Source organism: Chlorocebus sabaeus, chromosome 17 (genome assembly GCF_047675955.1).
Source record: "Chlorocebus sabaeus isolate Y175 chromosome 17, mChlSab1.0.hap1, whole genome shotgun sequence".
Lineage (NCBI taxonomy): Eukaryota > Metazoa > Chordata > Mammalia > Primates > Cercopithecidae > Chlorocebus > Chlorocebus sabaeus.
Genome location: NC_132920.1, coordinates 33,585,181 through 33,610,125, shown reverse-complemented (window position 1 = coordinate 33,610,125; position 24,945 = coordinate 33,585,181). Strand labels below are relative to the sequence as shown.

Below are 24,945 nucleotides of genomic sequence, written 5' to 3'. Positions count from 1 at the left end.
ATCCCAGCACTTTGGGAGGCCGAGGCGGGCGGATCACAAGGTCAGGAGATCGAGACCATCCTGGCTAACACAGTGAAACCCCGTCTCTACTAAAAAATACAAAAAACTAGCTGGGCGTGGTGGCGGGCGCCTGTAGTCCCAGCTACTCGGGAGGCTGAGGCAGGAGAATGGCATGAACCCGGGGGGCGGAGCTTGCAGTGAGCCGATATCGCGCCACTGCACTCCAGCCTGGGGCACAGAGCAAGACTCCGTCTCAAAAAAAAAAAAAAAAAAAAAAGAAAGAGCAAGAGGAAGCCAATGAAAGGGTTAAGCTGGAGAGTGGTGAAACATTAATTTTTGCTTTAGAAAGATTACTCTGGTCCTAGTGCATAGGGTGAAATACAGAGGGAAGCAAGACAGGAGACAAAGAACCAGTTAGGAGGTTGTAGTGGCAGAAGTGGGTAAGGAGTGCATCAATGTGAAATATTTAGGAGATAGCTTTGGTAGGACAGGTATGGGAGGTGAGAGAGCTGCTGGCAAGGAACCCTCCCAGGTTTAAACCTTGGGCATTTGGGTTGATGATGGAACCATTACCAAATCTGGAAACAACAGAGGAGAGCTGGCTAGAGGTCGGGTGGAGTACTTTAGACATGTGGAGCTTGAGATGTCTATGGCATATGGCTGGTTTAAATGTCTTGTCTCTTAAAGACATCATCCAGAGTTCAAGCCCCTATGATGCCTTCTGCTCTTTTCTTCAGTGTCTGGTATACAGCAGGCATTCAATGTTGAAAAAAGAAACGAAAGAAGGAAGAAATCCAAGTGGGTTTGGGGCCCAGTAAAACTAGAGGTATAAAATTAAAGGTTGGCTGGGTGTAGTGGCTCATGCCTGTAATCCCAGCACTTTGGAAGGACGAGGCAGGCAGATCACCTGAGGGCAGGAGTTCGAGACCGGCCTGGCCAACATGGTGAAACTCCGTATTTACTAAAAATACAAAAATTAGCCAGGCGTGGTGGCAGGCGCCTATAATCCCAGCTATTCGGGAGGCTGAGGCAGGAGAATCGCTTGAATCTAGGAGGTGGAAGTTACAGTGAGGTGTGATGGCACCATTGCACACCAGCATGGGCAACAGAGCAAGACTCTGTCTCAAATAATAATAATGATAATAATAAAATTTAAAGAAATACATTAAATTAAAGGTCATCACTATTTAAATGGTTCAACTCGGAAGAGTGGATAAAGTCACCCAGGAATTTCAACATGAGTTCTGCGTGGGGGAAAAAAAAATCACCCCAGAGTGTATAAATTTAGAAGAGGGCATAAAGGACCCTGAAGAACTGTAGCATTTATGAGATAGGTAATGATAATGATAATATGTAATCCTTACTAAATACTATGTGCCTCATTTCTAATTTTGTTGAAAATATTTTACCCCTTCACTAGAAATGTTTCCATTTCATCTAGAAATCTCCCAATTATTAGGTCAGGCTAGGACCTCTGCTATGTGCTCTGATAGCTCTTATTTCCCCCATCTTGCAATTTTCTTTATTATGAACATGATCCCTCCCTGGGAGAACTGATCGCAGTAAAGGTATGGGGAACTGATGACTACTGGTCTCACTCATAATAACAGCTAACACTTACTGAGTGATTACTGTGTGCAAGGCACTGTTCTAAGTATTTTACATGTATTAATTCTCACTACCCTATGAGCACAGTTAAATGTAATGAGGAACTACAGAGACAGAGAGGGTAAAGATAAAGGAGAGAGGTGATAATTAAAAGAGCAAAGGCTCTGGGAATGGGGCTATCATTTGACAACAGATTGGACATCTCCTCCACTGCATCTTCTGAAGGACAGAGGCAGAGAGGTAACAAGTTTATTTGTGTAAACCAAAATCTTTAATTTCTGCACTTGTTTTCTGTATAATACCTACAAACAAAAAAAGAAAAACTCTAACAAGCTATTGTAATTGGTTTAATACCAGTAAGGACAAAGTGTCATGGGTATTAAGGAGAGTCAGGAAACAATTCTGCCTTACATCCAGCAGGCAGAGGTGGAAGTTGGGCAACTTCAGCACCCACTAAGTAGCAAGTATACCTGAGGCTTTGGGATCCCAAAATGTGTAACATATGGAGATTGTCCAGTGTGTCTCTGTTGCTGTGGCCTGGCCAGAACCCATTCTCCACTTTTCTGTCCTAGAACTTCAATTGCCTTTGAGGATTTCATGCCCACTTTGTTGCCATCTTGATGGACTATATGATCAAGGTGCTCTGGCCAAAGGGTGGTCATGAGGCTTAAGTTCTTTCCCCGGGAAATTTTATCTTGAGATGAGTGACACAAGAAACAAGAATGGGTCATCATCCCAAACCGTATGCCTTGGAGTTCCTGTTCCATGGATCCCCGACGCTGACCCAGGTCTTATCCTTCTGATGGCTGGTCCTTTGGCCCCTCTTTCAATTCCAGGAGCCACCCCACATCCTGCCATAAATTCCTATTCTGATGAGGTTAGCCAGAGCCAGCTTCCAGTGCTTGCAACCAAAGGATCCTGGCCAATGGATATAGCCACCCATAGAATATGTGTCAAGAATAGCTGATGGATGGGACTGTAGCAGATCCAAGACAGGTTGACCCCTCCTCATCCCCTTTCCCAATATGTTCACAGTCCTTATCATGGGAATGGGATTATGGCATGGCTCTTTTGAGACGCTGACAAATCCCAGCTAGAATTTACCTTCTTAGCCACAGTCACATTTTTCAGACCCTTCTGAGCGCCATACCTCGTAACTTTCAGAAACAAACTTTGGAGAAGGCTATCACCCCTGGCCCTATACTTCTCACTTCAACTCCTCTGTTTACCATCTCCATGTCAGTTCAGCCACCCACACCCATGACCATACTGTGGCACATGGAAGTTGTGTTTGTGAAACCTCTGCTGACCGAGAAAAGGTCTTTACTTAGCTTTCTTTGTGGCATTCAAGCGGTTTGTACTGCCCACTATCATCAACTTATCCTATCACATTGTAATAGCTTGTCTATCTTTGGTAATACCTGTGAACCCTTTGAGGGCAGTGTATTAATCAGGGTCTAGCATAGTGCTTTGTACTGAATGTTTGTAGAACCACCATCCAAACATACAGAATACAGGAAGTTGGGGAATATTATAAAGATCATGTGAACCAGCCAGGTGCAGTGGCTCAGGCCTGTAATCCCAGCACTTTGGGCGGCTAAGGCAGAAGTATCACTTGAGCTCAGGAGTTCAAGACCAGCCTGGGCAACATGGTGAGACTTTGTCTCTAAAATAATAATAATAGACTGGGTGCAGTGGCTCAGGCCTGTAATCGCAGCACTTTGGGATGCCCAGGTGGGCAGATCACCTGAGGTCTGGAGTTCAAGACCAGCCTGGCCAACATGGTGAAACCCTGTCTCTCCTAAAAATACAAAATTAGCCAGGCGTGGTGGCACACACCTGTAGTCCCAGGTACTTGGGAGGCTTAGGCAGGAGAATCGCTTGAACCCAGGAGGCAGAGGTTGCAGTGAACCAAGATCATATCACTGTACTCCAGCCTAGGCGACAGAGCAAAACTCCATCTAAAAAAGTAAATAAACAAATAATAATAAAAAGATAATGTGAGCCAACCTCTTCTAAAAAGGAAAACAAAACCAGTTAGGTGGTCCACACCACCCTACCAAAAAAAGTGCTAGTTTAGATTTTAAAAGGTAAAGCAGACCAGGCGCAATAGCTCACGCCTGTAATCCCAGCACTTTGGGAGGCTGAGGCGGGCAGATCATGAGGTCAGGAGATCGAGACCATCCTGGCTAACCCGGTGAAACCCCATCTCTACTAAAAATACAAAAAAATTAGCCGGGCGTGGTGGCGGGTGCCTGTAACCCCAGCTACTCAGGAGGCTGAGGCAGGACAATCGCTTGGACACGGGAGGCAGAGGTTGCAGTGAGCCCGCAATTGTGCCACTGCACTCCAGCCTGGGGGACAGAGTGCGACTCTGCCTCAAAAAAAAAAAAAAAAAAAAAAAAAAGGCAATCTACTCAAAGTTATTAGGTAACAGGTTAGGGCCTAAGTCCAGAAAAGTATTCTTGGCACCAGTGTGAAACCATCCCATTCCTTCCCCATCAACATAACCTAGCCACCTAAGGCACACACCCAAGGCTCTGCAGCTCCGTTCTCACACTCTCCCCCACACAAATTACTCAATCCAGTCCACTATCAGTTTAGGTTTCAGGGCACAGTTTATTCAAAAATTTTAAGTAACTGCAAGTCCCACACCCAATTCCAATATCTATCCCCTCCGTATCTCCACAGAGGGGTTGTCTATCATATGTGGGTGGGATGGGAAAGGAAGAGGTATGGTCCTATTATGCAAGTTACTCGCCAGCCTTCAGCTTGTGCTGTCCCAAACCTGAGTCCCTCTGACCAAGGCAACTTGTTCAGAGAGCAGTGGTGCCACCCTGAGAGCACTTTAGGACAGTGCCATCTCCTGAGATCACTAGTCACATTCCAGTCCTTGTGACCAATATATGAGTTATCAGTGGTGGTCAAAGGTAGACCAGAGGCACAGGCTGTTGAGGGAATACCCTCTATTAAAGAAGGTTCTAAGAATGAAACATGGAATGCTCAACTTGTTAAAGTGCTCAACTACAACATTAAAAAAGTGTTGGAAAAGTGTCTACTGGTGAGAAAGCAAGGTACAATCTGAGGGGCTCCTGGAAAGATACAATTTTAAAAGTACACAAAAGGAATTCTGCTTAAATCATTCCAGCAATGAGAGAGAAAAAAGTTTAGAGCTTAGCCTCTGAATTACTCAAGCTCTAAATCAAATGTATCTGTAGGTGGAGACCAACTCCTTTAATTCCTCATGGAGACGGAATAAAACATTTACCACTGTCTTTTGCTCTAATTCTTCTCTCACTAAATAATTGAAAATCTGGTTTCCTTAATGGACATCACCACTACAAAAATGTCCACCATGGGCAAGTGATCAACTGAAGTATGAATGGCCTATAAACCGCTTTCCTGCAGGGTTGGCTAGCCAAAACCTGGAGTGGGATGAGAAATTTGAGTTTCCACATCTGCCAGGCTGAGAGGCCCATATCTAAGAACAAGAGGTCCATAATGTATCAATGTATCTATTCTCTTGGCATGATTACAAGATCCATGACTGGTGTGCCATGGTAGTGAGGGAAAAGTACCCATCAGCAGCAGTGGTTATTTCATTCTAGAAGCTAGTATATAGCCTCAGCAGTCACTTGTAAGTCCAGTGGGCAGTGGCCCAGCCCTGGCCCTTGCACAGGTCCCGGTGGCGGAGAAAACAGGCATGGACTCGGAAACGACGGCCACAGTGGGGACAGGCATGCAGGGCTCCAGCATGGGTCTTCATGTGCTCTGTCAGATGGTGCTTCAGCTTGAAGCGCTTGTTGCAGATGCCACAGCCAAAAGGCCGAAGGCTGAAGGTCAGCATGATGTGCCGGTCACGCTTTGGCTTCACTGCAAACCGCTTCCCACACAGGCAACCAAAGCGTTTTCCATCTGCAGGGGGTGTCCCCCCTAGTTTCACAGGCCCATGCACAGCCTGGCCTGCTCCCCCAGGTCCTCCTCCCCCTGACAGGATTTCATTCCCATGAAGATCCACTGGTTTCCAGGATGGACCCCCTCCCCCAGATGTTGGCCCTGCCCCTGAAGGCAACAAGAACCCTAGCTCCCCATTCCCTTCAGTGTCCCCTCCAGAAAACACTTTGGTTTCCTCCTTTGCTCCTCCAGGCTGAGTTCCACTTCCTGATATCTCCTCCTTAGGCTCGAAGGGTTCCTGCTTAATGTAGAAGATTTTAGGGGGCAGTGCAGTAGGAGGGGCAGGAAGCTCAACTGGTGCACTCTCACCCTCTGGAAGCTTTCGGGGAGTAGCAGTCACGGGCAGTGGGTGGGGTCCATGAGGACGGGGAAAAACCCCTGATACTCTCTGGGGCTGAGGAGTCTGAGAGAGTGTGGCTGACCCCTGGTCCTCATCATCATCTTCTTCCTCCTCTTCCTCTTCTTCTTCTACCTGAATTTGCAGCACTTCTCCCAGTTCACTTCCCTCCCCTCCCACAGGGCTCTCAGTGGAAGCAGGGCTTTCAGTGGAAGCAGAGGACTGTACTGGGGTCTGGAAAGGCGAAGAGCGAATGCACCAGCCTCCTGTAGAGGATGTAGTGGAAAGAAGGGCATGGTAGGAGTTTGCTCCACGGGCTGAAATTCCACCACCTGAAGTTTCTAATTCTCTAAGAATCTCTGAGCACTGATCTACTACTTGCCACATTTGAAGGCCACTGGCCACAAGGAGATGAGCAGGAAGAGCATCCAGTGGTAGGCGGAGACGCCCTGAATAAATGAGCTGGAGCAGCCCTTCGAAGGCATCGGCTTCAATGACACTCGGCAGAGTGAGACGAGGTGCATCCCCCAGAAGCAGCTTGTCATGGAAGTAAGGAGAGGCAGCAGCCAACACTGCTTTATGAGCCCTAAGTTCCCGGCCCTGCACCAGGAGGGACACATCACAGAACTTTCCCTCTAGCCTGTGGCGGTTCAGAGATTCCAGTAGCGATGAGCTATGCTGCGGGAACTCGATCTGGATAGTCCGTGGGGCTGGGTTGCAGGTCGGGGAGGCGGGTACGGGCGGCAAAGGCGTTGGGGTTTCCATGGCCTCCTCGAAGGTGAGAAGAATTGGATAGAGGAGAGGGGCCTGGGGGTAGACTCCACGCGGGAGGAAGGCTGCAGAGGAAAAAGATGGAGGTCACAGAAGCCCTGGATAAAGGCAGCCACATCTCTTCAAACAACCCCCTCCCCCCACGAGCAATAACTGGAAACTTTTAAGTCAGTGGCGGTTTCTGCAAATCAGTCCAGCACACCAAGAAAGCAAAAACAAACAAACCACCACCACCACCACCAAACACCAACCGGGGTTGTAACTTCCAGCCCCTGTGGAAGATGCGAAGGAGGTCCTTCAGCCACGAGCCTGTCTTCACCTGCCCAGAACAGCTCCTGCCCCGCCGCTCCGTTCCGCCTCACAGTGCCCACAGAGGCCTGCTCCCGGGAAACCGCAGTCACCCGGACACCGGGAGTCCCGGCCCGGCTGTCCTTCCCGCCGACACGCCCCCGCCTTTACACACGCGGCGCTGCACTCGCAGCTACAGTGCCGCTACAGCTCCGTCCCAGGCCGGAAGCCGCCGCCTCCCCGCCGGACGCCGTCGCGAAGTGCGGCGGGCGGAGCTAGAGGCGTAGCCAATCGATGAAGGGCAGCCTACAAGCCTCGTGTTGACTGGCTACCGCAGACGAGGAGGGCGGTGCTAGTAGGAGGGCGCTGGCCCAGGGTGCCAGCGTATAGGGCGTCCGGGGTAGCTGCCGAAGTCCTCGCCGCTACAGAGCACCGAGAGCCAGGTCCCAGGAGAGAACAGCCCGGTCGGAGGGGGCGGGCCGTCAGCCGCCCCGGAAAGCTGCGTTTCCTGGTGATTAAGTGTAGCACCCGCCCCCGGTAGGTCCTGAGAGGGGCAAGATTAGTTGGGCACTTACCGTGTGGGCCTGGCACTTGCCCACATCACCTTGTGTCCTCCCACCGGACCTGCGAGGATGGGGGTTGCCGTCCTCAGTTTCCAGGCGGGGGAAACGGGCTGGAAGCGTCACTCAGTTAATAGTAGTGGACCTGGGACTGGAACTCAGATTTGCTAAGGAACTAGGCAGGTTCTTTCCTCTATTCTGCACGGGAGTATTTTAACCAGCAATTAAAGAAACCTTCTAGGTGATTTTTAAAAGAGAGAAATGTGGATATATACATGAATTATTTTATCAGATAACGCCGCTGTTCCTGGCCTCAGACTAAGTGACACAGTGGTGAGGGGAGAGACTGACTGGAGAAGTTTGGCCAGTGCAAAACTCCTGCTCTAAAATATAAAAACTCTTATTGGGAGGGGAGAGTGACATTTTATGAGGAGAGTGTGGCATCAGGTGGGGATGTACGGTTTTCCTCTCAGGCTGTCAGCTTCCTTTCAGAAAGCAGATCTTACCACCGTACAGGTCTGTCTGGAGAGCCCTGCCTAAGAAAGTCGGCACAGCGATAAAAGAACAATCTCCGTTTATTAAACATGTTTTTTTCTGTTTCACCACACACTCCAGAAAAAAAGGAAATGGGGCTGGGAGTGGAGAAAAGGGGACAGCGAGGGGGGGATAGATAAGGCTGGGAGTGGGGTGGGGAGGGAGAACGAGAAAACAAAATAAAACAGGTAGGAAGAGCATCTCCCTACCCTTAAGGTAGTGGGTGGGGAGGGAAGCAGAGGGGCGGGGGGGGAGGGGGCCAGGAAGCTCTGTACAGAAGGGTTGCCCCCAGCCCACACACACACACCCCGGATATGTACAGTACAAACCCCAGATAATTACAACAGCCAAAGAAGAAAGAAGGAAGGTTGGGGAGGGTCCAGGGCTAGGGCCTGAGGTGGGGAAAGGGCACAGGGATAAAATTTCACATATTTACAACTTTTATATAAGTATAAATTTGGCCCCGGCTGGGTGTATGTGTAGGGGGATGGGACTGAAGGGAAACTGTCCATACAAAAGAAAGAGTAGAGTCTAGGAGAGTCTCAATACCAAACGCAAAAGGATGAAGGGGGCAAGGCTGGGTAGGGGACAGCAGTCAGGGAAGAGGGGGTGCCAAGGAGGGGCTTCTCCCCTCCCATGGCCTACCCACCCCAAACCCCATCCATCCTACCTCCCCTATCCCGCCAGATAACTATGTACAGAGAAACACCGAAAAATTGTGGAGCTGGCGGGAGGGAGGGAGGTGGAAGGAGATTGGGAGGGGGAGGATGAGAGGGAAGCCCAGCCCCGTCCTACCTCCCCCAGGGGACAGAGTCATGGAAGGGGGCCCCCCAACACCCCTCCTCCAACACAGGTCCCCCCACCCCGGGGGAGAGAGACATGGCTTTTCCTAGAGTAAGTTCCCCCCTCCCCCTGGGAGTAGAGACCAAGAAGAGAGAAGGGAGCGACAGGGGGGGCTGTGTGTCAGAGTAGGACAGATCAACTAGCCTGTCCTCCCAACATACACACCCTCCTAAACCCTGACCCCTCACCCTAACCTCAATTCCACCCCACCCAACACACTGGGGGAGGGGGGGGCATAAGCCCCCTCACCCCGCTCTGGGACCAGCCGAGAGCAGATCAGGTGTGGGGAGAAGGGGAGACAACTCCCATTCCCCCTTGCCGCCCCCTCCCTGCCCCGGTGGCCCCCTCCACCCCATCTGGGTTCTGGGTGGGGAGGGAGTAAATTTAAGAGGGGTAGGAGGAGAAGGAGTTTGTGCGTGCTGAGCCCCCCCAGACGCTCCTGAGAAATCAAGGGGTAATAGGGCCCCCTCACCTGGGGTCCCCTCCCCATAACAAGGGGGGCAGGGGAGGCCAAAATGGGGCGGTGGAGGGGAGTTAGATTGTCAGCTCTGGTTACTGCTAAAAAAATCACCCTGAAGTTGAAAGTTTGGAGGTGCCACACCCCCAGGGTGGGGGTGAGGGTCTGTCCCCCAGTGCTCAGGGGAACGATGAGGCAGAGGATGGGGATAGCACCCCGGAGTGAAGGGGTCTGTGTGGGATAGGCGGTGTCCTGGGGCAAGGGTCCCTGGGGGTTAAAGAGAGGGCAGCACCCCAATGGGAAGGAAAAGGGGGCGGCTGAGGGTCCCCGCTCTCCCTCCTGGAAATGGTGCAGTGGGGGGGGGTGGGCAATCAGTGTGCCTCCCAGGGAGGCATTCGGGGAGGCAATCCCGCTGTTCCTCGGTGATGTCCAGTCCTGGTGGTTGGTGCTGTTACAGGGTGGGGTGCACAGGAAAGGAAGAGAAGGTCTGTGATGCTGGGTGGGCTAGTGGTCTGCGGTGTTTCGGAACTCGCCGTTCTCCGTAATCTGCAGCCGGGGTGGGGGTGGTGGGGCTGGGGGGGCCAGGCCGTTCCACGGTGGGGCCAGCGTCACACGCGGGTTTGTTGGACCCAAGGGGGGAAGCTGCCTCTCCTGCAAGACACCAAAAAGGAGAGCGCGGACTTATTGAGACGCTTCAAGGGGGCCTGGATGCCAGTCCCCTAGCAGTGGCCTCCCCTATAGCCAGCCCACACCACAAGCCATGGACCACCTCCTCCTCCCAGGACAGTCCCCACCATCCTCCTATTTTGTTTCTCACCTGCAGTAGAAGTTAACGTCCTCTGGGATCAGAGAGAAGAGAATCTCACCCCTAGACTCCTAACAGGGGCCTTCAAGCCTTTAACCCAGAGTGTCACACCAGGAAACCAGATCAAAGCAGGAAGTTCCCACCGCACCCCCAACCTAACCCTTCTCTGGCTTCACCTATGTATATTCCTGCCCATTCCACCCTCCTCCTCTTGAAACCCCCTCCCACCCATCCCCAATCCTAGGTGGGGAACTTCATGTTGAGGAATAAGGGGAGGCAGTACAGCAAAACCTCATTAATCCAAACCCCTGTGGATTTGGAATTTCTTCGTAATTTGAACAAAAACTGAGCTTGATTTTTCCTTTATCTGTGAAGAAAAGGTGTACTAAGCAAATTAGTGGTGGAAATATGTCTGTAGGAGGGGATATTTAACCCATACCAGAAAACAGACTTTTGAATCATATCTATTCATTAATGCATGCTCCCTGAGGAGTGGAAAAAGCCTTGTTCATCGAGTTCTACTTACTGTATATATTTTGAAGACATGCATTTCATTAAATAGACACTGTCATTCAGTTTTGTCACTTATTCACAGTGGCCATCTTCTCAAATATAACATTCCAAATTAGAGAGAGGTTTAACTGTACTGGGGGGAGAGGAAGGGGATTCAGGGAAGTGATACGGGAAGGGAAAAATCTTATGGGAGGGCTGCCCCTCTCTCTCACAATTATGGCAGAAATGACTAGGAGCTTCTGCAGACACAGCATGCCCCAATCTCTGCATCCCTGGGAAGCAGAAGCTGGCTTTATTCTTTTCCACCCCCATCTTCTTTTCAGTCCTTCTCCCTGGGCTCCCAATTAGAGGGTGAGGGGTACCAGACCCAACTCCTACCCCTGGTCCTACTCTCATCACCTCCTATAGCTGCTGGACCAACTCCTGGTTCCTGCCCTTAGTTCTGTTCCTCTGCTGGGAGAAAAGAAAGCCATCTGAATTTCCCTACACTTCTGGTTGGGAAATTCACTTCCTTCTCTCTTCTTTGGCTGTTGTAATTATCTGGGGTTTGTACTGTACATATCCGGGTGTGTGTGTGCCGAGGGGGGGGGGGAGGGCTGGGGGCAACACTTGGCTTTTTAAAATTCAGGCTCAGAACTAATTTTTATTTAATGGCTGAGTTGCAGAGGGACCAATACCTACCACAAGTGGTTTAGAACAAATATCCAAATTATTACTTGGGCCACATGGCATTTAGGCTTGGCAATATAGCTATGTCTGACCTTAAGATACAAAACCTTCCAAGTAAAAGCTTCTATGTAAGCTCTCCCTTCCATCCTAGGATTAAGGAGCTAACCTCTCAGGTCGCCCAAACCCCAGCCTTGGGTATGAGATACCCAGCAAAACTGCCTTCTTAGCTTGCTGGGCATCTCACACATTTTCTGCAAGTCAGTGAGAGGAAATCACTTATGGTAGGGTATCCTGAGTATGGCGCGAGAGCAGGAAAGGAACCCCCATATTCTATTCCCTGTTTGTCTGCTGGTGACAGCACAAAAGCATGCCCCGGACACCCCCATAGACCCAAATTTAGAAAGTGGATAAATTAGGGTGCCATTATCCATTTTACAAAAGAATTCACTGCAGGAGTCCTTTAAATGGCAAAGTCCCCTGGTGCCTTTTAGCATCTGTTTATAGATCACCAGCTACTTTGACAGAGAGGCTGGGCAGACAGAGTTAAAATTACAGTGTAAGGAGCCACTGCCCACTACAGCTCAATCCCAAAGAAAATCGCATCTCAGAAATAATGTCTGTAGCTGACAGGTTCTCATTTACTGGCTTTTTAGGTAGGGTTATGTGTCTGGCAAGGCCACTCAATGGCAGGAGAGGGGGTGAGTGGCATCAGCAACCTGGGGATGTGAGCTCTGAGAGTACATTCTTTACCATGCTGTTCCTGGCACCTCTGCCTGGGAATCAACATGCCTACTGAGCCCACGATCTGATCTAGGAGGATGTCTCTCCCCATTTCTAAACTCCCAGGCCACATGGTCAAGTCCATGTCCTAACATCTGCCTGAGGTTCCTTTCTTGCTCCTTCTTGTTCCACCCACCATGCCTAATGTCAGGACATCTCAATAGCATTTTTTTCAGGGTATCCCAAGTCTCCCTGAGTTAATTACCCACTCCTAATTCCCACCCAACGGGGGCCAATATGAGCTCCAGATGCCTTCTGCCTCACAGATGTGAGGAGGAGGAAGAGAGAGAATCAGGTGAGGAGTGGAAAGGAGGGTAGAGAACCAATGTTAGGGAAGGAAGAGGAAAACCCAACCTACCTGCTGCAGTCAGCACAGCCCCTATAGCCAAGGTCCTCCAACCCATCATCGCCTCCACCCCATTAACAAACCCACCCCCAGCCCCTAAGGACACTCTGGTGAAATGGGGGGTGACAGACATACACTGGAGAGGTAGAGGAAGAGGAGGGCTTAGAGTCAGGAGGAGGCTGGGAGGGGGTGGGTTTTGCAGGGAAGTGGATGTGACCTGTGAATGTGCTGGGCCCATGTAGGGCCCAACTCTTGGTGTTGCTAAGGTATTGTTGGACAGTTCTGGGAAGCAGCAGCAAATGCTGTCTTTGGGTGGTGTCTTGGGAGATGGGTCTGTACAGGAGGTGTCGGAGGGCTGGAGTCTGTGGAGGTTCTCTGGGTGTGGAGGGCAGCAGTGAGAGGGGAGAGGCTCCGGAGGTGTTGGAGGGGGTGGGCTTCATGACCAACCTGCAGTGGTCCGGAGTCACCTCCCCCTGTGTCCTCCGCCCGTGGCCAAAGCGGAACCAGGAGAATTACCTGATGAGGAGCTGCAGTGGGAGAGAGTGGGGTCATGGGGTCAGGAGCCTTGGTGGGGGCATGGCAGGCAGGGGGAGCCTAGCAGTCAGAGCAGAGGAAAGAGGAGTATGGGTAGGAAAATGAGCAGAATTTTGGGAAAGCAAGGGGTAAGGGTGCAGAAGGGAGGTCCTAGAAGCTGGCTTTTGAGAAGAGAGGCTGGGCAGCAGGCAGCTGGGAAGGTGTGAGGGCCAGAGTGGGAGGGAGGCCAGAGGGAGGCCAAAGGGAGCCTGGACTTAAATTCTGAGGGAAAAGGGAGGTTACAGGATGGAAGGCCTTCAAGATCTGAAGAGTCAGGAAGAGGAAGCTATGCAGGAGCTGCCAAGGAGACAGGAAAATTGGGGAGCCAAGAGAACAGAGGTGATGGGGTCCCCAAGTTTTCAGGGTACCGGCCAGGGCCTAGGGAAACTACAGATCATACTGCCCTGTGCTCTATTCCAGAAAATAGCAGCTTCTAGCTCTCTGGCCCAAGAGCTCAGAGGAAGCTGAACAACACGCGTTGAATAGGAGTGGGCAAAGAAGGGGCAGGGGTTCACGGAACTAGGTGGGGTCTAGGGGCAGAAAGACCAAGGTTCTGGTAGAGAAGGTCCTGAGATGCAGACAGGAGTGGGAAGACTGGATGAAAAGGCACAGGAGTTGGGCTGACGCTGCTAGGAGTGACAAAGGCACAGACGATGGGATGAAGATGGGGTCACTAGGGGGCTGCCAGGAGCAGCCAGTGGACAAACTGCAGACTATGAGAGACAGATGGTGATGGGGCTGGGTGGCTGGTGTAGTGAGTGCACGAAAGACAGTGGGATGGATGGGGATGGGACACGGAGAAGATAAATGACATTGTAATTTCCACCTGAGCGTCGAGCAGCCTCTTCTTGGGTTCTGGCAGCGGCTCAGCCATGGCGGGGTGGTCCCGGCGCAGCTCCTCCTCCACCAGCATCAGCCTGAAGGGACGGGCTTCAGTGGGGTTAGTGGCGGGCACAGGCTCAGAGCCTGCCCATGGAACCCCACAGCTCTCTGGAAAAGCCTCAGGCATCCTTATCCCTTAGAATCAGAGTCCCTCCATTGCCATGACACAAGACTCCCTGTTACTCAGGATCATGCTCTCCACCTTCCTCCCAGGAACCCTTACACCTCCCTGCTAAGGCAGCTTTCTGTGCCTCAAAGACTTCTACCATCCAGACACCTCCAGGCCTCCATCTTCCCAATCAGGACAGTAGTGCCCCTTCCCCAGACCTTCCATGGCTGAGGACCTGGCTTCTGCATCCCCCATGTCACCTTACTGTGAAGATCCTCAAAGTGATTTCTCATAAAGGATATCAATTAGAGCAGTGGTTTTAAAAAAATATTTCAAGAAGTCCTTTTCTTCTAATTAAATCTTACATAAAATACATTTAGAATGGATCAAAATAGAGGTGGCTCTGGTTGGAGTGGGGCCCAGGGGCACCCCCCTCCCTGCAACCCCACCACTCTGAAGATAATTGACCTCTTTGCTGAGGATACCCTCTTTGGAGCCCAGGGCTTGCTGGAGCAGCTGAAAACATACACAGGCTAAAAGACCCTTTCTACAGAACACCTTTCCAAGGCTAGAGAGGGAGGGTCTGCCCAGGAAGGGTAGGGGCTACTCTGGCTAGGGAGCCCTGCTTAGATTTGGGATGAACATCACAGGTTAAGTTGAGAATAACCAGTGGGGAGTCCTGGCCTAGGGTGAATGCAAATGCAGTGATGGTTGGACAGGAACAGGTACATTTTCCAAGGGCTTCTGAAGCTACTCTATCAGAAGAGAGGTCAGGGTTTAGTAAAGGGATATTTAATGCACTAAGCAGGTTGCGGTTTCTCTCCATCTGGTGATAGTGGGTGGGTGGCTTCCCGGGGAGGAGAGTGGTGGGCTCTCCTGGTGGGCTCCTGAGTTTGGGATGGGAGTCAGTAGTCGCTCGCCCACTTGCTTTCTTCAGCCTCAAGCTCTCCCTCACAACCCCCTCCCCAGGCCGCCCCTCACCTGCCAATGATGCTCTTGATCTGCGAATCTTTCTCTGCCTGCTGCTGCCTTAGCCTCTTCTCACTCTGCTCCAGTCGGGCCTGATACTGCATCAGGATTTTGCTGGTCTGTTCTTCCTGGGACAGCAGCCTCCGCTCATACTCTTCTAGCTTCCGGTTGGACATGTGCAGCCGCTCTTTCAGTGAGTGAATCTCCTCCTCGTACTCCTTCACCTGCCCGCCGGGCACACGACCCCGCACTGTGAGGGGCGCCCCACCCCAAGCCCACCACCCAGCCTCCATCCCTGTCTGCTGAGCACAGCCACTGCATGGTAAGGGACATCCAGCTGCCTTCCCCAACCCCTTCCCTGCCTGTGGATCATATCCACACACCTGCTTTTGAGAAGAACCTGCCATGGTGCTGAGACTCCCTCAAAATAGAGCAAGGTCACAGACTCCCACACCCTGAGGTCTATGTATGGCACTTCATGAAGACCCACACAGAAACCTAGACTCACAAGCACACCTTGAGTAACTGTGCTCAGAAATTAAAAATAGGGTGACTCTTCAGCCCTAAGCCAGGCCCCAGAATACATGCTGGAGACACAGGAAGAAAAGGCAATTGATGGGGGAAAGGCAGGTGTTGTCCTCCATGTGACCCTCTCCTTGGCTCTGTCAAGGAGCCAAGGATAGGGGGTCTACAAGTGAATTCTAGACTGAGAATCTAGGAATTCCAGAGCTGGAAGAGTTCAGAAGAGTCATTTTATCTGCCCTATTGGCTCTAGAGTTTACAGCTGTGCTGTCTAATGTAAGAGCCACCAGCCCACATGTAGTTATTTAAAATTTAGGCCAGGTACGGTGGCTCAACACTTGGAATCCCAGCACTTTGGGAGGCTGAAGCATGTAGATTACTTGAGCTCACAAGTTCTAGACCAGCCTGGGCAACATGGCAAAACCCCGTCTCTACAAAAAAAAAGGAAAAAAAAGAAAGAAAAGAAAAGAAAAACCAGCCGGGCATGGTAGCATGACCCTGTAGTCCTAGCTACTCAGGGGGCTGAGGTGGGAGGATGCCTTGAGCCCAGGAGGCAGAGGTTGCAGCAAGCCACATTTGCACCACTGCACTCCAGCCTGGGTGAAAGAGCAAAACCCTGTCTAAAAAAAATTACAAAATTAAAATTAAATAGAGCTAAAAATTCAGTTCCTGAATCACAACTAGCCACATGTGAACAGTACAGATTACAGAACATTTCATCACTGCAGAAAGTTATATTGGATAGTGCTAGTCTACAGCCTTTCTCAACAAGGTTTCCTCATCTGAAGCACAGAACAGAAAAAAAAAGATTCAAAAGACTATTTCCTCATTCTCTGAAGAGGATACAGACATGTATCACCAACCCTTCTACATGCAGAGGAGAGATGTGAATTAACTTCCTATGGTGGCTGCGTTTGGGCTAATATTAGGGCTTAATTCTCATTAAATTTGCTGGTCAAGCCCATTTGAGTCAGTCCCCACATTTCCTATGCTCAAAAACCACTTCCCCATGTTAGGGTCATATGTTGTTTATATATGACCTAATCCTGCAGCCACCCTCTTCCTCAGGCCCTAGGAGCAACAGCTTCCTCAAGTAACTTTCTGCTAAGTTATCTGTGTGTGCCCCAGAGCTCTTGGTGCCCCTTGCCCTCAGCCTCCACCAAGTGAGGGTCCGGATGGCCTTTTCACAAATGACCGATATATACTACTTTACCACATGCATCCTCTGCCCACTGACTGTAACTTATGCCCATGGGACAGTGACTGCCTAGGCCAGACATCACTTGTAATATAACTGCATCCCCCTCCATCTCCACCCAATTTATTAGCTCCTACTGCCAGTAAAGTAACATTTCCTTTCCTAAGCAGTCACAGGAGCCAGGGCTTATGTTCCTCCTGGGGAAGAATATGGAGGTAAGCCTAAAATAGATGATCCCCAGATAGTCTACGATATATATAACCTACAAAATAGAGCTGAAAGTGACTTTTAACAACTGTGTGTATCTGGTCTCCCCAGATGGACTGAAGGCTTCTCAAGAGGTGATCACGTCTTTGCCTTTTCTTTCTACCATAACTACCTGACCCTGGAGGTTTCCCTTGGAAGTGACTAGAGATCTCCCCTGTGGGTAAAAGGAAACACTGGGGCTTGGAGCTGGTAGAGCCCACCGTACCCTATCCAGCCGGCTCTCATCCATCGATTTTGAGTACTCCTTGAGCTTGTACTCTTCCCGCTCGATGTGGGCACTCTCGATGTCAGCCGACAGGTGAGGCATATTGGAGACCCAGGCCACTGTCCGCTCAGAGGCTGGCATTGTGGGGTTCAATGTGGACGGTGTCTGAGAATGCTGGGACAAGGCACAGTGAGGGCAAACAGAGAAGGGAAAGGTAGGAAAAAGCAGGGTACATTTAGAGGGCAACAGCACAGCCAAAGGAGATGACAGTCCCAGTCCTATTGCCCTGCTGTAGCCTTTATCACCTCTGAATGCCAGAGATGTGAGTTGAATGCCAGAGAATTTCTCCTGTTACTGTTCTGATTCAGGATCTGATTTTTATGCCTCCAAGCCCCCAACTGGCCCTATTCCAGTCACCCCCACGCTACTTATGGATTAATCCCCTCTGGAATGAGAATGCTAAGAGGGTTCAGTGCCACATCCTTAGTGCCTGGCATAGCACATGGCACATAGCAGGCCCTCTATACACATTTAATGGCCAAAAGGAGGCAAGAAGATTGTTAACTTCAGGCCACAGACTCTGTTCCAACCCCACCCCTCCAATCTCCTTCTTCCCTCCCTGTCGTGACCCAGCCCGCCTTCCTCCTGCCTTCACCTACCTGCTTGGTGATGGAGGGCTTCAGCCCCCCACCCCCTCCGCCACCGCTGCCCCCGCTGCCCCCAATGCTGCCCTCCTTGCTGAGGCTCTGTTGCCGTGGACGGGCGGGGCCATAACTTGGCTCTGGGGACTGCAATAGATTCCCGCTGGATGGCCGGGGTTTCTGGGCTGCGCTGACTGTCAACTGCTGAGACTTGCCCCTCTGCAATGGAGGTGGCTGGCCCCCGCCACCCCCACCGCTGCCCCCACCGCTCCCACCTCCAGGCCCTGAGGGGGCTGGCCTCTGGGGACCAATGGTGATCTGGGGAGGGGACAGCATGTGCTGCAGGTTGTCCTGGAGTGAAAGCTGCCGACGGGTGAAGTCAGTGCCAGAGGGTCCAAACTCATCACTGTAGCTGTGGCTATGAAGGATGGAGGCAGCAGGGGGCTTGGGGACCCCGGAAGAGAGGTCCTCACTCTTGCTATAGCCATGGAATGGGGCAAAGGTGTCCCCAGGGGGCTCTCCACCTCGGTGGTGGTGATGGTGGTGGTGGTGGTGATGGGAGGAAGGTGGGCCATGGCCACCGCCCCCGCCATGGCCGCCTGGGGGACCTGGCCCATCAGCAGCCATGTGGAAGAGAGGGTTCTGGAAGGAGAGGGGTATTCGCAGTTGCTGGGCAGGGACACCGTCTGTGGTGACACCCATCTGGCTGAGGCGCATGCCAGCTGCCGTGATGGATGAGCCACTCCCCTGGGAGAGGCGTCCAGCAGGCGCAGGCCGTAGCCCCAAGGCTGCTGTCAGCGAGGCCTGGCTTGAGTGCAGCAGGTCCCCTACGGCTGCCAGGTTCGAAACACTGCTGCTGTTGAGGCGGCCACCAGGCCCATCGCCCTGTAAGTCCAGCATGGACACACTCTTGTTGACACTCAGCATCTTCTGCTCTGGCTCTGTGATGTCCGAGCTGCTCGTGCAGTATGCTGGTGAGGAACGGGCCAGGGGTGGACGGCTTACATAGAACAGGTCTTTACCCCCACCAGGCGGTGGTGGGGGTGGCTTTTCCTTGGTTGGGGAGGGGAGGCGAGCCATGTCCATAGAGCTGTCAGAAAGGAAGGGGGCACACAAGCAGAAGGTAAGGTTGAGGCTCCTAGCAATTGAGCCTTGCTGTGGTCTGGCATAGGCCTCGGGGTGAAAAGTGGGACCCAGAGGGAAGGGCTGAGAGCTAGCAGTGGCAGCCCTGAAGAGGGAAGGCAGGGAGGATGGGAGGGGACAGGTGGGTAAAGGGAAAGGACAGGGCCCCTCCGGGAAGGGGGTGAGGCCTAGAGGAGGGGAGATGGGGGCAGCAAGAGAAGGAATGGGGACAGGGCTGGGCAGATATGGAGGAGATGAGGTCCATGGAGGAGGAGAGGAGTAGGGCGAAGGCCAGTGGAGCAGGAGAGGGAACAGACAGGAGAGGAGAGGAGGGCGGGGGAGGGGAGAGCCCCTCACCTGTTGAGGCCTCGAGCCATGAAGGACTGAAGGTCGATGGAGCTGGAGAGAGATGGAAAGAGGGGCAAGCACAGACAGAGAAGGAGAAAGATGTGGACAAATGAAAGGAGAGGTGGGAATGGTGGCATGGGTATGGTGTCATGGAGGAAGACACGGGCAGAGGAACAAGCAGGGCCATCATCAAAATAATGAGCAGCAAATGAGGCACAGGCACCACCCATGGGAATTGAGGCTGGGACTCTGGAGCAGGCTGCAGGCCCTACTAGGCTTCTGCTGCCACTGCTCTAAGTGCTGGATCATGGGGAGGTCTGTGAGGTTTTGGTTGGGGGCTAGGGGAAGTGCTTATTCACTAGCTATTACTGAGATGTTTGAATATTTTGACATATAGCTGACATGACGTGCTGGCTGAACCTCAGCCTGGGGACAAGCATAGGCAAGCAGAGGAACAGCAAATCAGAGCTTGCAGCAGGGATGCTCTAGGCTTACAACTAAGCCGTGAGTTGGTGGAGCCTCAGCCCTCTTCCTAAAGCTCCACATCTCTCACTCCCTCAGGCTGTAAAGGGCTCTCAGCCTACCACTGACTGTACCTGTCTCCTTACCAGTCTTCCCTGAGAACTTGGTGCTTTTTCCTTTTTTTCAAGCCCTAGAGAGATGCGTGTGGGGCCCAATGAGGAGTATCTAGAACAGGAGAAGGGCTCCTAGGGCACAGGCCTGGCTGTCCCAGGGTGCTCACCTGTTGAGGTCCCGCATCATGTAGCCCTGCATCTCAGCCGATGGCCCCCGCAGTACCACGGGCTGAGGCCGGGGCCGCTCACTCTGGCGGCTTGGCTGCCTTTGGATGTTGGGGTTCCTCAGAGCTGTGCTGATGTCATTGAGGAGCCGGGGCAGTGGGCCCAGCTTCAGGAGGGCTTCCTGGAAGGGTGAGGCTGTTACCTGGGGGCTCAGTGCCCAGCTCTAAGAGGGCCTCTGAGGGTACAGGTGGAGGGGGTCTGAGCTGGGATGGTAGTGGTGACACCTCGGGGAACAAGGGAAGAAAAAAAATCTTCAAAGGGTAGTTTCTTAGGCTCCAGGAACCTCTGGAGTCATCTGGGGATAGGGCAAAGAGGGGATCTGCTGACCTTGCTGAGCTGGGGCAGCACCTCCCAGAGCAGGGCATGCAGTGTGGAGAGCTCTCGGCCCAAGTCGATGTAACCCTCAAAGCTACTGCTGTTGGTTAGCGTGTCCAGGTTGGAGATCTCATACAAGAACTGCTGCATGGAACCCCATTCCAGCTCCAGAAACTCATTCATGAAGCCCAGAAAGTCCTCCTTTGAGGTAAACCTAGTCAAGAATCCAGAAGATAAAGGTCACAGACACATACACAGAGAAGGTGTCATAGCCTCCCCATCTCAGGATCTCTGGGGACTCAGGAGACCCTTCTTGCCCACCCCCAGCCCTGCCACGCCCTGCCCTGCCCCCTCCTGAAGCTTCCCTCACTTGGAAAAGTTGGCCAGGTTCTGGATGACCTTGGCAATGAGGGTGAGGGTGCGTGAGGTCTGCTCATCTGGGTACTCCTGCATAAGCCCAAAGAGACTGGGCGACATAATCGCTGGGCAGAGGAAGCGCAGGAAGAGCGAGGCGCTGATAAGCCTGTCTGCGATGTCCTCCCGGCCTCGCTCTGCGCAGCGCAGCCGCCACGAAGCAAACACCTCCTTCAGCTCCCTCGGGAACACGCTGGGGGGAAGGGGCGGGGAGACAGAGAGAGAGAGAGAGAAAGAGAGAGACCGGGACTGAGCCCCAGAGACCCTCAGCTTCCAGGGAACATGCTGAGGGGGGTGGTAGGAGGTGAGGGTGTGGAAACAGAGGTGAGAGAGACAGGGAAGGAGGGACCGCAGGAGCAAGATGGGAGGCTGCTTGAAGAAGGGGGCCATGGCAGAGGGAACAGACAGATTAGGGAGAGAGAAATGGAGGGGGAGAGAAGGTGAGGGGAGAGACACGTGGGAGAGAGATGGAGGGGTGTGGGAGAGAGACAAGGAGAGGAGGAGAAGAAAAACAGACACCAGGGAGAGACAGAGATGGGAGAGAGATGGAGGGTCACTTGAGGTACAGGGCGCTCGGACCCCCCAACTCTTCTGGATTCCAGGGAAATGGGGATGGAGGTGCCCCAGGCATGATCCCCAGTCCCTGGAATGGCTCAGAGCTCACTCCCCCCACCTCCCAGATCCACTTCAATGTCCCACTGACACCTTAAACTCGACTGGTGTAAAGCAGAGCTCACCACCGCCCCCACACCTCCAACTGGCTCCTCCTCCTGACTTTCCTGGTTGTCAATGAGGCCACAGGTCTCCCAATCACCAGCCTCATGGCCTCTTGAGTCATCCGTGACTCCCCGCAGATATGCTCCCTCTTTTCCAATAAGCTGACAATTCCTACTGATCCTTTCCTCAGAGCGTCCTTCCAGTAGCTCCTTCCTAACTCTGTCACTGTTCCGATTCAGGATCTGACTTTCATGCCTCCCAACCCCCAGCTGGCTCTACTCCAGTCATCCCCCCACATACACCCCTCTATTCTACTACATATAGTCTACTTATGGATTAATTTTTTTTTTTTTTTTTGAGACAGAGTTTCACTCTTGTTGCCCAAGCTGGAGTGCAATGGCGTGATCTTGGCTCACCGCAACCTCCGCCTCCTGGGTTCAATTGATTCTCCTGCCTTAGCCTCCCAAGTAGCTGGGATTACAGGCATGCACCACCACATCCAGCTAATTTTATATTTAGTAGAGACAGCGTTTCTCCATGTTGGTCAGGCTGGTCTTGAACTCCTGACCTCAAGTGGTCTGCCCCTCGGCCTCCCAAAGTGCTGGGATTACAGGCATGAGCCACCGTGCCCGGCCTATGGATTAATCTTCTAAATCACAATACTTCTGATACCTTTAATGGCATCCCAAGGCCTACCAATGACCTCAGACTCCGTGAGGCCTTCCAGTTTCTAAAGCTAATCTTCCTGCCCAGACATCTCTCCCACCACTCCCCATCATGAGGCACATGCTCCACTAAACCTGATGTAATTGCTACTAAGCTACTCTAATGTCCCCTAATAACTCCTGGGCTTTTCACCATCACACATGTGCCTTTCTCACAGCCTTCTGCTGAAATGTCTTTCTTGCCAACTATGTCCACATATCAGAACCTAAACCAGTCTTCAAAGCCTACCCAATGGGGCACCTCTTCCCCGCTTATCTCAATTAAAGCTCTGCCTTCTCTCTGACCTTCTATCACACAGAGATGGGGGGACCCTTACTCAGAACTTACACACCATTATGACTCTGTGGCTTTTTTTTTTCTAATTTGTCCCCACTCATTCTGGTGGAGGCCCTCTGAGGGCAGGGACCAGGTCTCTTTCACCTGTTTGCTCTATAGTGCCTAGAACAATGCTTTGCCCATAAATGGTTCTCAGTCCTCTTTGAGGATGGACAGATAGATGAACAGATGAACACATAATTCCCCCGACCCTGGCCCCCCAGCCCAGCGTTCCCAGTCTCACCAGTGGGAGTTGACCACCTTGCACAGGGCCAACTCACAGCACATTCGCAGGTTGGCCTGGTGCTCTGCCAAACTGGACGCTGTGCACTTGATAGGGTCTACCTCGCAGTTTTCCTCAGACTCATACAGAGCACGGATGAACTCTCCTGGGGGGTGGCGGCACAAGAGGGTGTGGTCACACTTTTCAAGGGCAGGGAAGGGGGTGGCCAGGGTTGGGGAAATTTCAGAATCAGGTGTTGGAGGCTGGAGTCCTAGGACTCTGGGTTAGGAAGTATCAAGCTGTGGAAGGGTGGACTTGGGATCTGGGGTGGACATCTGGCAGGTTTGGGAAGAAGAGGGCCTAAGTGTGGGCCATACCAATGGCATCCTTGAGGTATTTCTGACCAATCAGTCTCATATACTCTTCTATGGCTTTAGTGGCGAGCGTGTTCTCGCGGAATATGAGGTGCTCCCGTTCCATGAACCGGTCTACCTCAGACATGGCCATGTCTGAAAGGAAGTCCTGAGGCCCAGGAAAATCCAAGTGTCAGCCTCTGCACAACCCAATCTCGTGAATTTGCCCTGTCCTCACTAACCCCCAAGCAAGTGCCCATTCCCATGTCACCTTTCCCTGAGGGCACAACACTCACCTTGGCCTTGCCTGTACTCTGCAGGATGTGAACTAGTGCACTGGCAACCTCCTCCTTGCCTTTGACATTCAGGGCAGGCTCCAAGACTGCACACAGCATCCGATAATGGTTGGTGACATACTCTGCAAACTCTTTATATAGCTCCATGGGCAAGATGCTCATTGTCTGGTAACGTGCTTTCAGCCGCACAGCCGGGCAACCTCCTTTGCCCTTGCCCCCTGAGCCGCCCCCCGAACCTCCTCCCCCTCCCGAGCCCATGCCCCCAGATCCCCCACTGCCTGTTGGCAGGGTTACAGGGTACCACTGCTCTGTGAAGTGGCGCCCAGCCAGGGTGGCCACCGGCACAGTCACCAGGCCGACATAGCCCGCCTTGTCCTTCTTGCGCTTTTTGTCTGAGTCACGGTACAGATGCAGCCGCAAGGCACGGACAGCCGGCAGGTTGTTAAACTCGAAGTGCTCGCCCCAGAAGACGGTGTCCCCTGAGGCAGAGCGGGGCTTGGAGGTGGTGCGTGCATACAGCATGTCATCCAGGCAGAGCTCGCAGTAGTACCGCTTCTTGGGGGGCAGCTCTCGGGCCTCTATGATCCACAGCTTTAGCACATTGTCTACCCGGCGGCTGTTGTCCTGGCATGGTGGGGTGGGCACGATGTGAAAGGGGGAAGGGACAGAGAGACACCAAAAGAGGAGAGACAGTAAGAAAGTGGGATATAGACAGCAATCATAGGTGAGACAGTGTACTGGGTTGAACAGTATCCCACCAAAACTCATGTCTACCCTGAACCTGTGAATGTGATCTTATTCGGAAACAGGATCCCTGCAAATGTAATCAAACTAAGAAGAGGCCAGGCACGGTATCTTATTCCTGTAATCCCAGCACTTTGGGAGGCTGAGGTGGTGGATCGCCTGAGGTCAGGAGTTCCAGCCAGCCTGGCCAACATAGTGAAACCCTGTCTCTAATAAAAATACAAAAAAAATTAGCTGGGCATAGTGGCACGTGCCTGTAATCCCAGCTACTCGGGAGGCTGAGGTAGGAGAATCACTTGAACCTGGGAGGCGGAGGTTGCAGTGAGCTGAGCTCATGCCATTGCACTCCAGCCTGGGAAACAAGAGCGAAATTCCATCTCAAAAAAAAAAAAAGGCCATACTGAATTAGAGTTGACTCTTAATCCACCTTATAAAAATTGATGTCTTTATATGGAGAGGGAGATTTGGAGACATAGACACACACACAAAAGGAAGCCAGCTACATGAAGATGGAGGCAGAAATTAGACATATGCAGTTACAAGCCCAGGAATGCCAAGGACTGCTGGCAACCTCCAGAAGCTAGGAAGAGGCAAGGAAGGATTCCCTGCTACAGCATCAAAAGGAGCATGGCCCTGCTGATACCTTGCTTTTGGACTTCCAGTCTCCTGAACTGTGTGAAAGAATAAATTTCTGTTGTTTAATGTGACCAAGTTTGTAGCAGTTTATTATAGCAGCCCCAG

General features: G+C 52.1%; 2 protein-coding genes across 15 annotated transcripts in view; both read right to left on the bottom strand.

Moving 5' to 3' along the window:
• Positions 1-4,207: 4,207 nt before the first annotated feature.
• ZBTB9 (zinc finger and BTB domain containing 9) lies at positions 4,208-7,435 on the bottom strand. Of its 2 annotated transcripts, none has more exons than XM_007972919.3 (2): positions 6,922-7,435; positions 4,208-6,735 (listed from the first exon to the last, which is right to left on the bottom strand). In XM_007972919.3, the coding sequence occupies exon 2, from the start codon at positions 6,662-6,664 to the stop codon at positions 5,240-5,242; it is 1,425 nt and encodes a 474-aa protein (XP_007971110.1). In that variant the 5' UTR covers positions 6,665-6,735; positions 6,922-7,435; the 3' UTR covers positions 4,208-5,239. The 2 variants fall into 2 exon arrangements, with proteins under 2 accessions (XP_007971110.1, XP_007971111.1); XM_007972920.3 differs by having other exon boundaries at positions 6,990-7,435.
• Positions 7,436-8,075: 640 nt separating this feature from the next.
• Positions 8,076-24,945, bottom strand: part of SYNGAP1 (synaptic Ras GTPase activating protein 1) — a 34,066-nt gene continuing 17,196 nt past the window's right edge. For 3 of the 13 annotated variants that reach the window (XM_007972922.3, XM_073005909.1, XM_073005915.1), the window contains 12 exons: positions 23,461-24,084; positions 23,189-23,333; positions 22,833-22,977; positions 20,787-21,023; positions 20,429-20,630; positions 20,044-20,222; positions 19,311-19,352; positions 17,850-18,921; positions 17,191-17,364; positions 15,011-15,222; positions 13,865-13,955; positions 8,076-10,003 (listed from right to left, as the gene is read on the bottom strand). In XM_007972922.3, coding sequence (XP_007971113.1) covers positions 9,857-10,003; positions 13,865-13,955; positions 15,011-15,222; positions 17,191-17,364; positions 17,850-18,921; positions 19,311-19,352; positions 20,044-20,222; positions 20,429-20,630; positions 20,787-21,023; positions 22,833-22,977; positions 23,189-23,333; positions 23,461-24,084 — 3,270 coding nt within the window. In that variant the 3' untranslated portion in view covers positions 8,076-9,856. Of the gene's footprint in view, positions 10,004-10,683; positions 10,804-12,449; positions 12,993-13,864; positions 13,969-15,010; positions 15,223-17,190; positions 17,365-17,849; positions 18,922-19,310; positions 19,353-20,043; positions 20,223-20,428; positions 20,631-20,786; positions 21,024-22,832; positions 22,978-23,188; positions 23,334-23,460; positions 24,085-24,945 lie in introns of those variants that run through there. The other 10 variants (XR_005242999.2, XM_073005910.1, XR_005242998.2 and 7 more) reach the window with 10 other exon arrangements.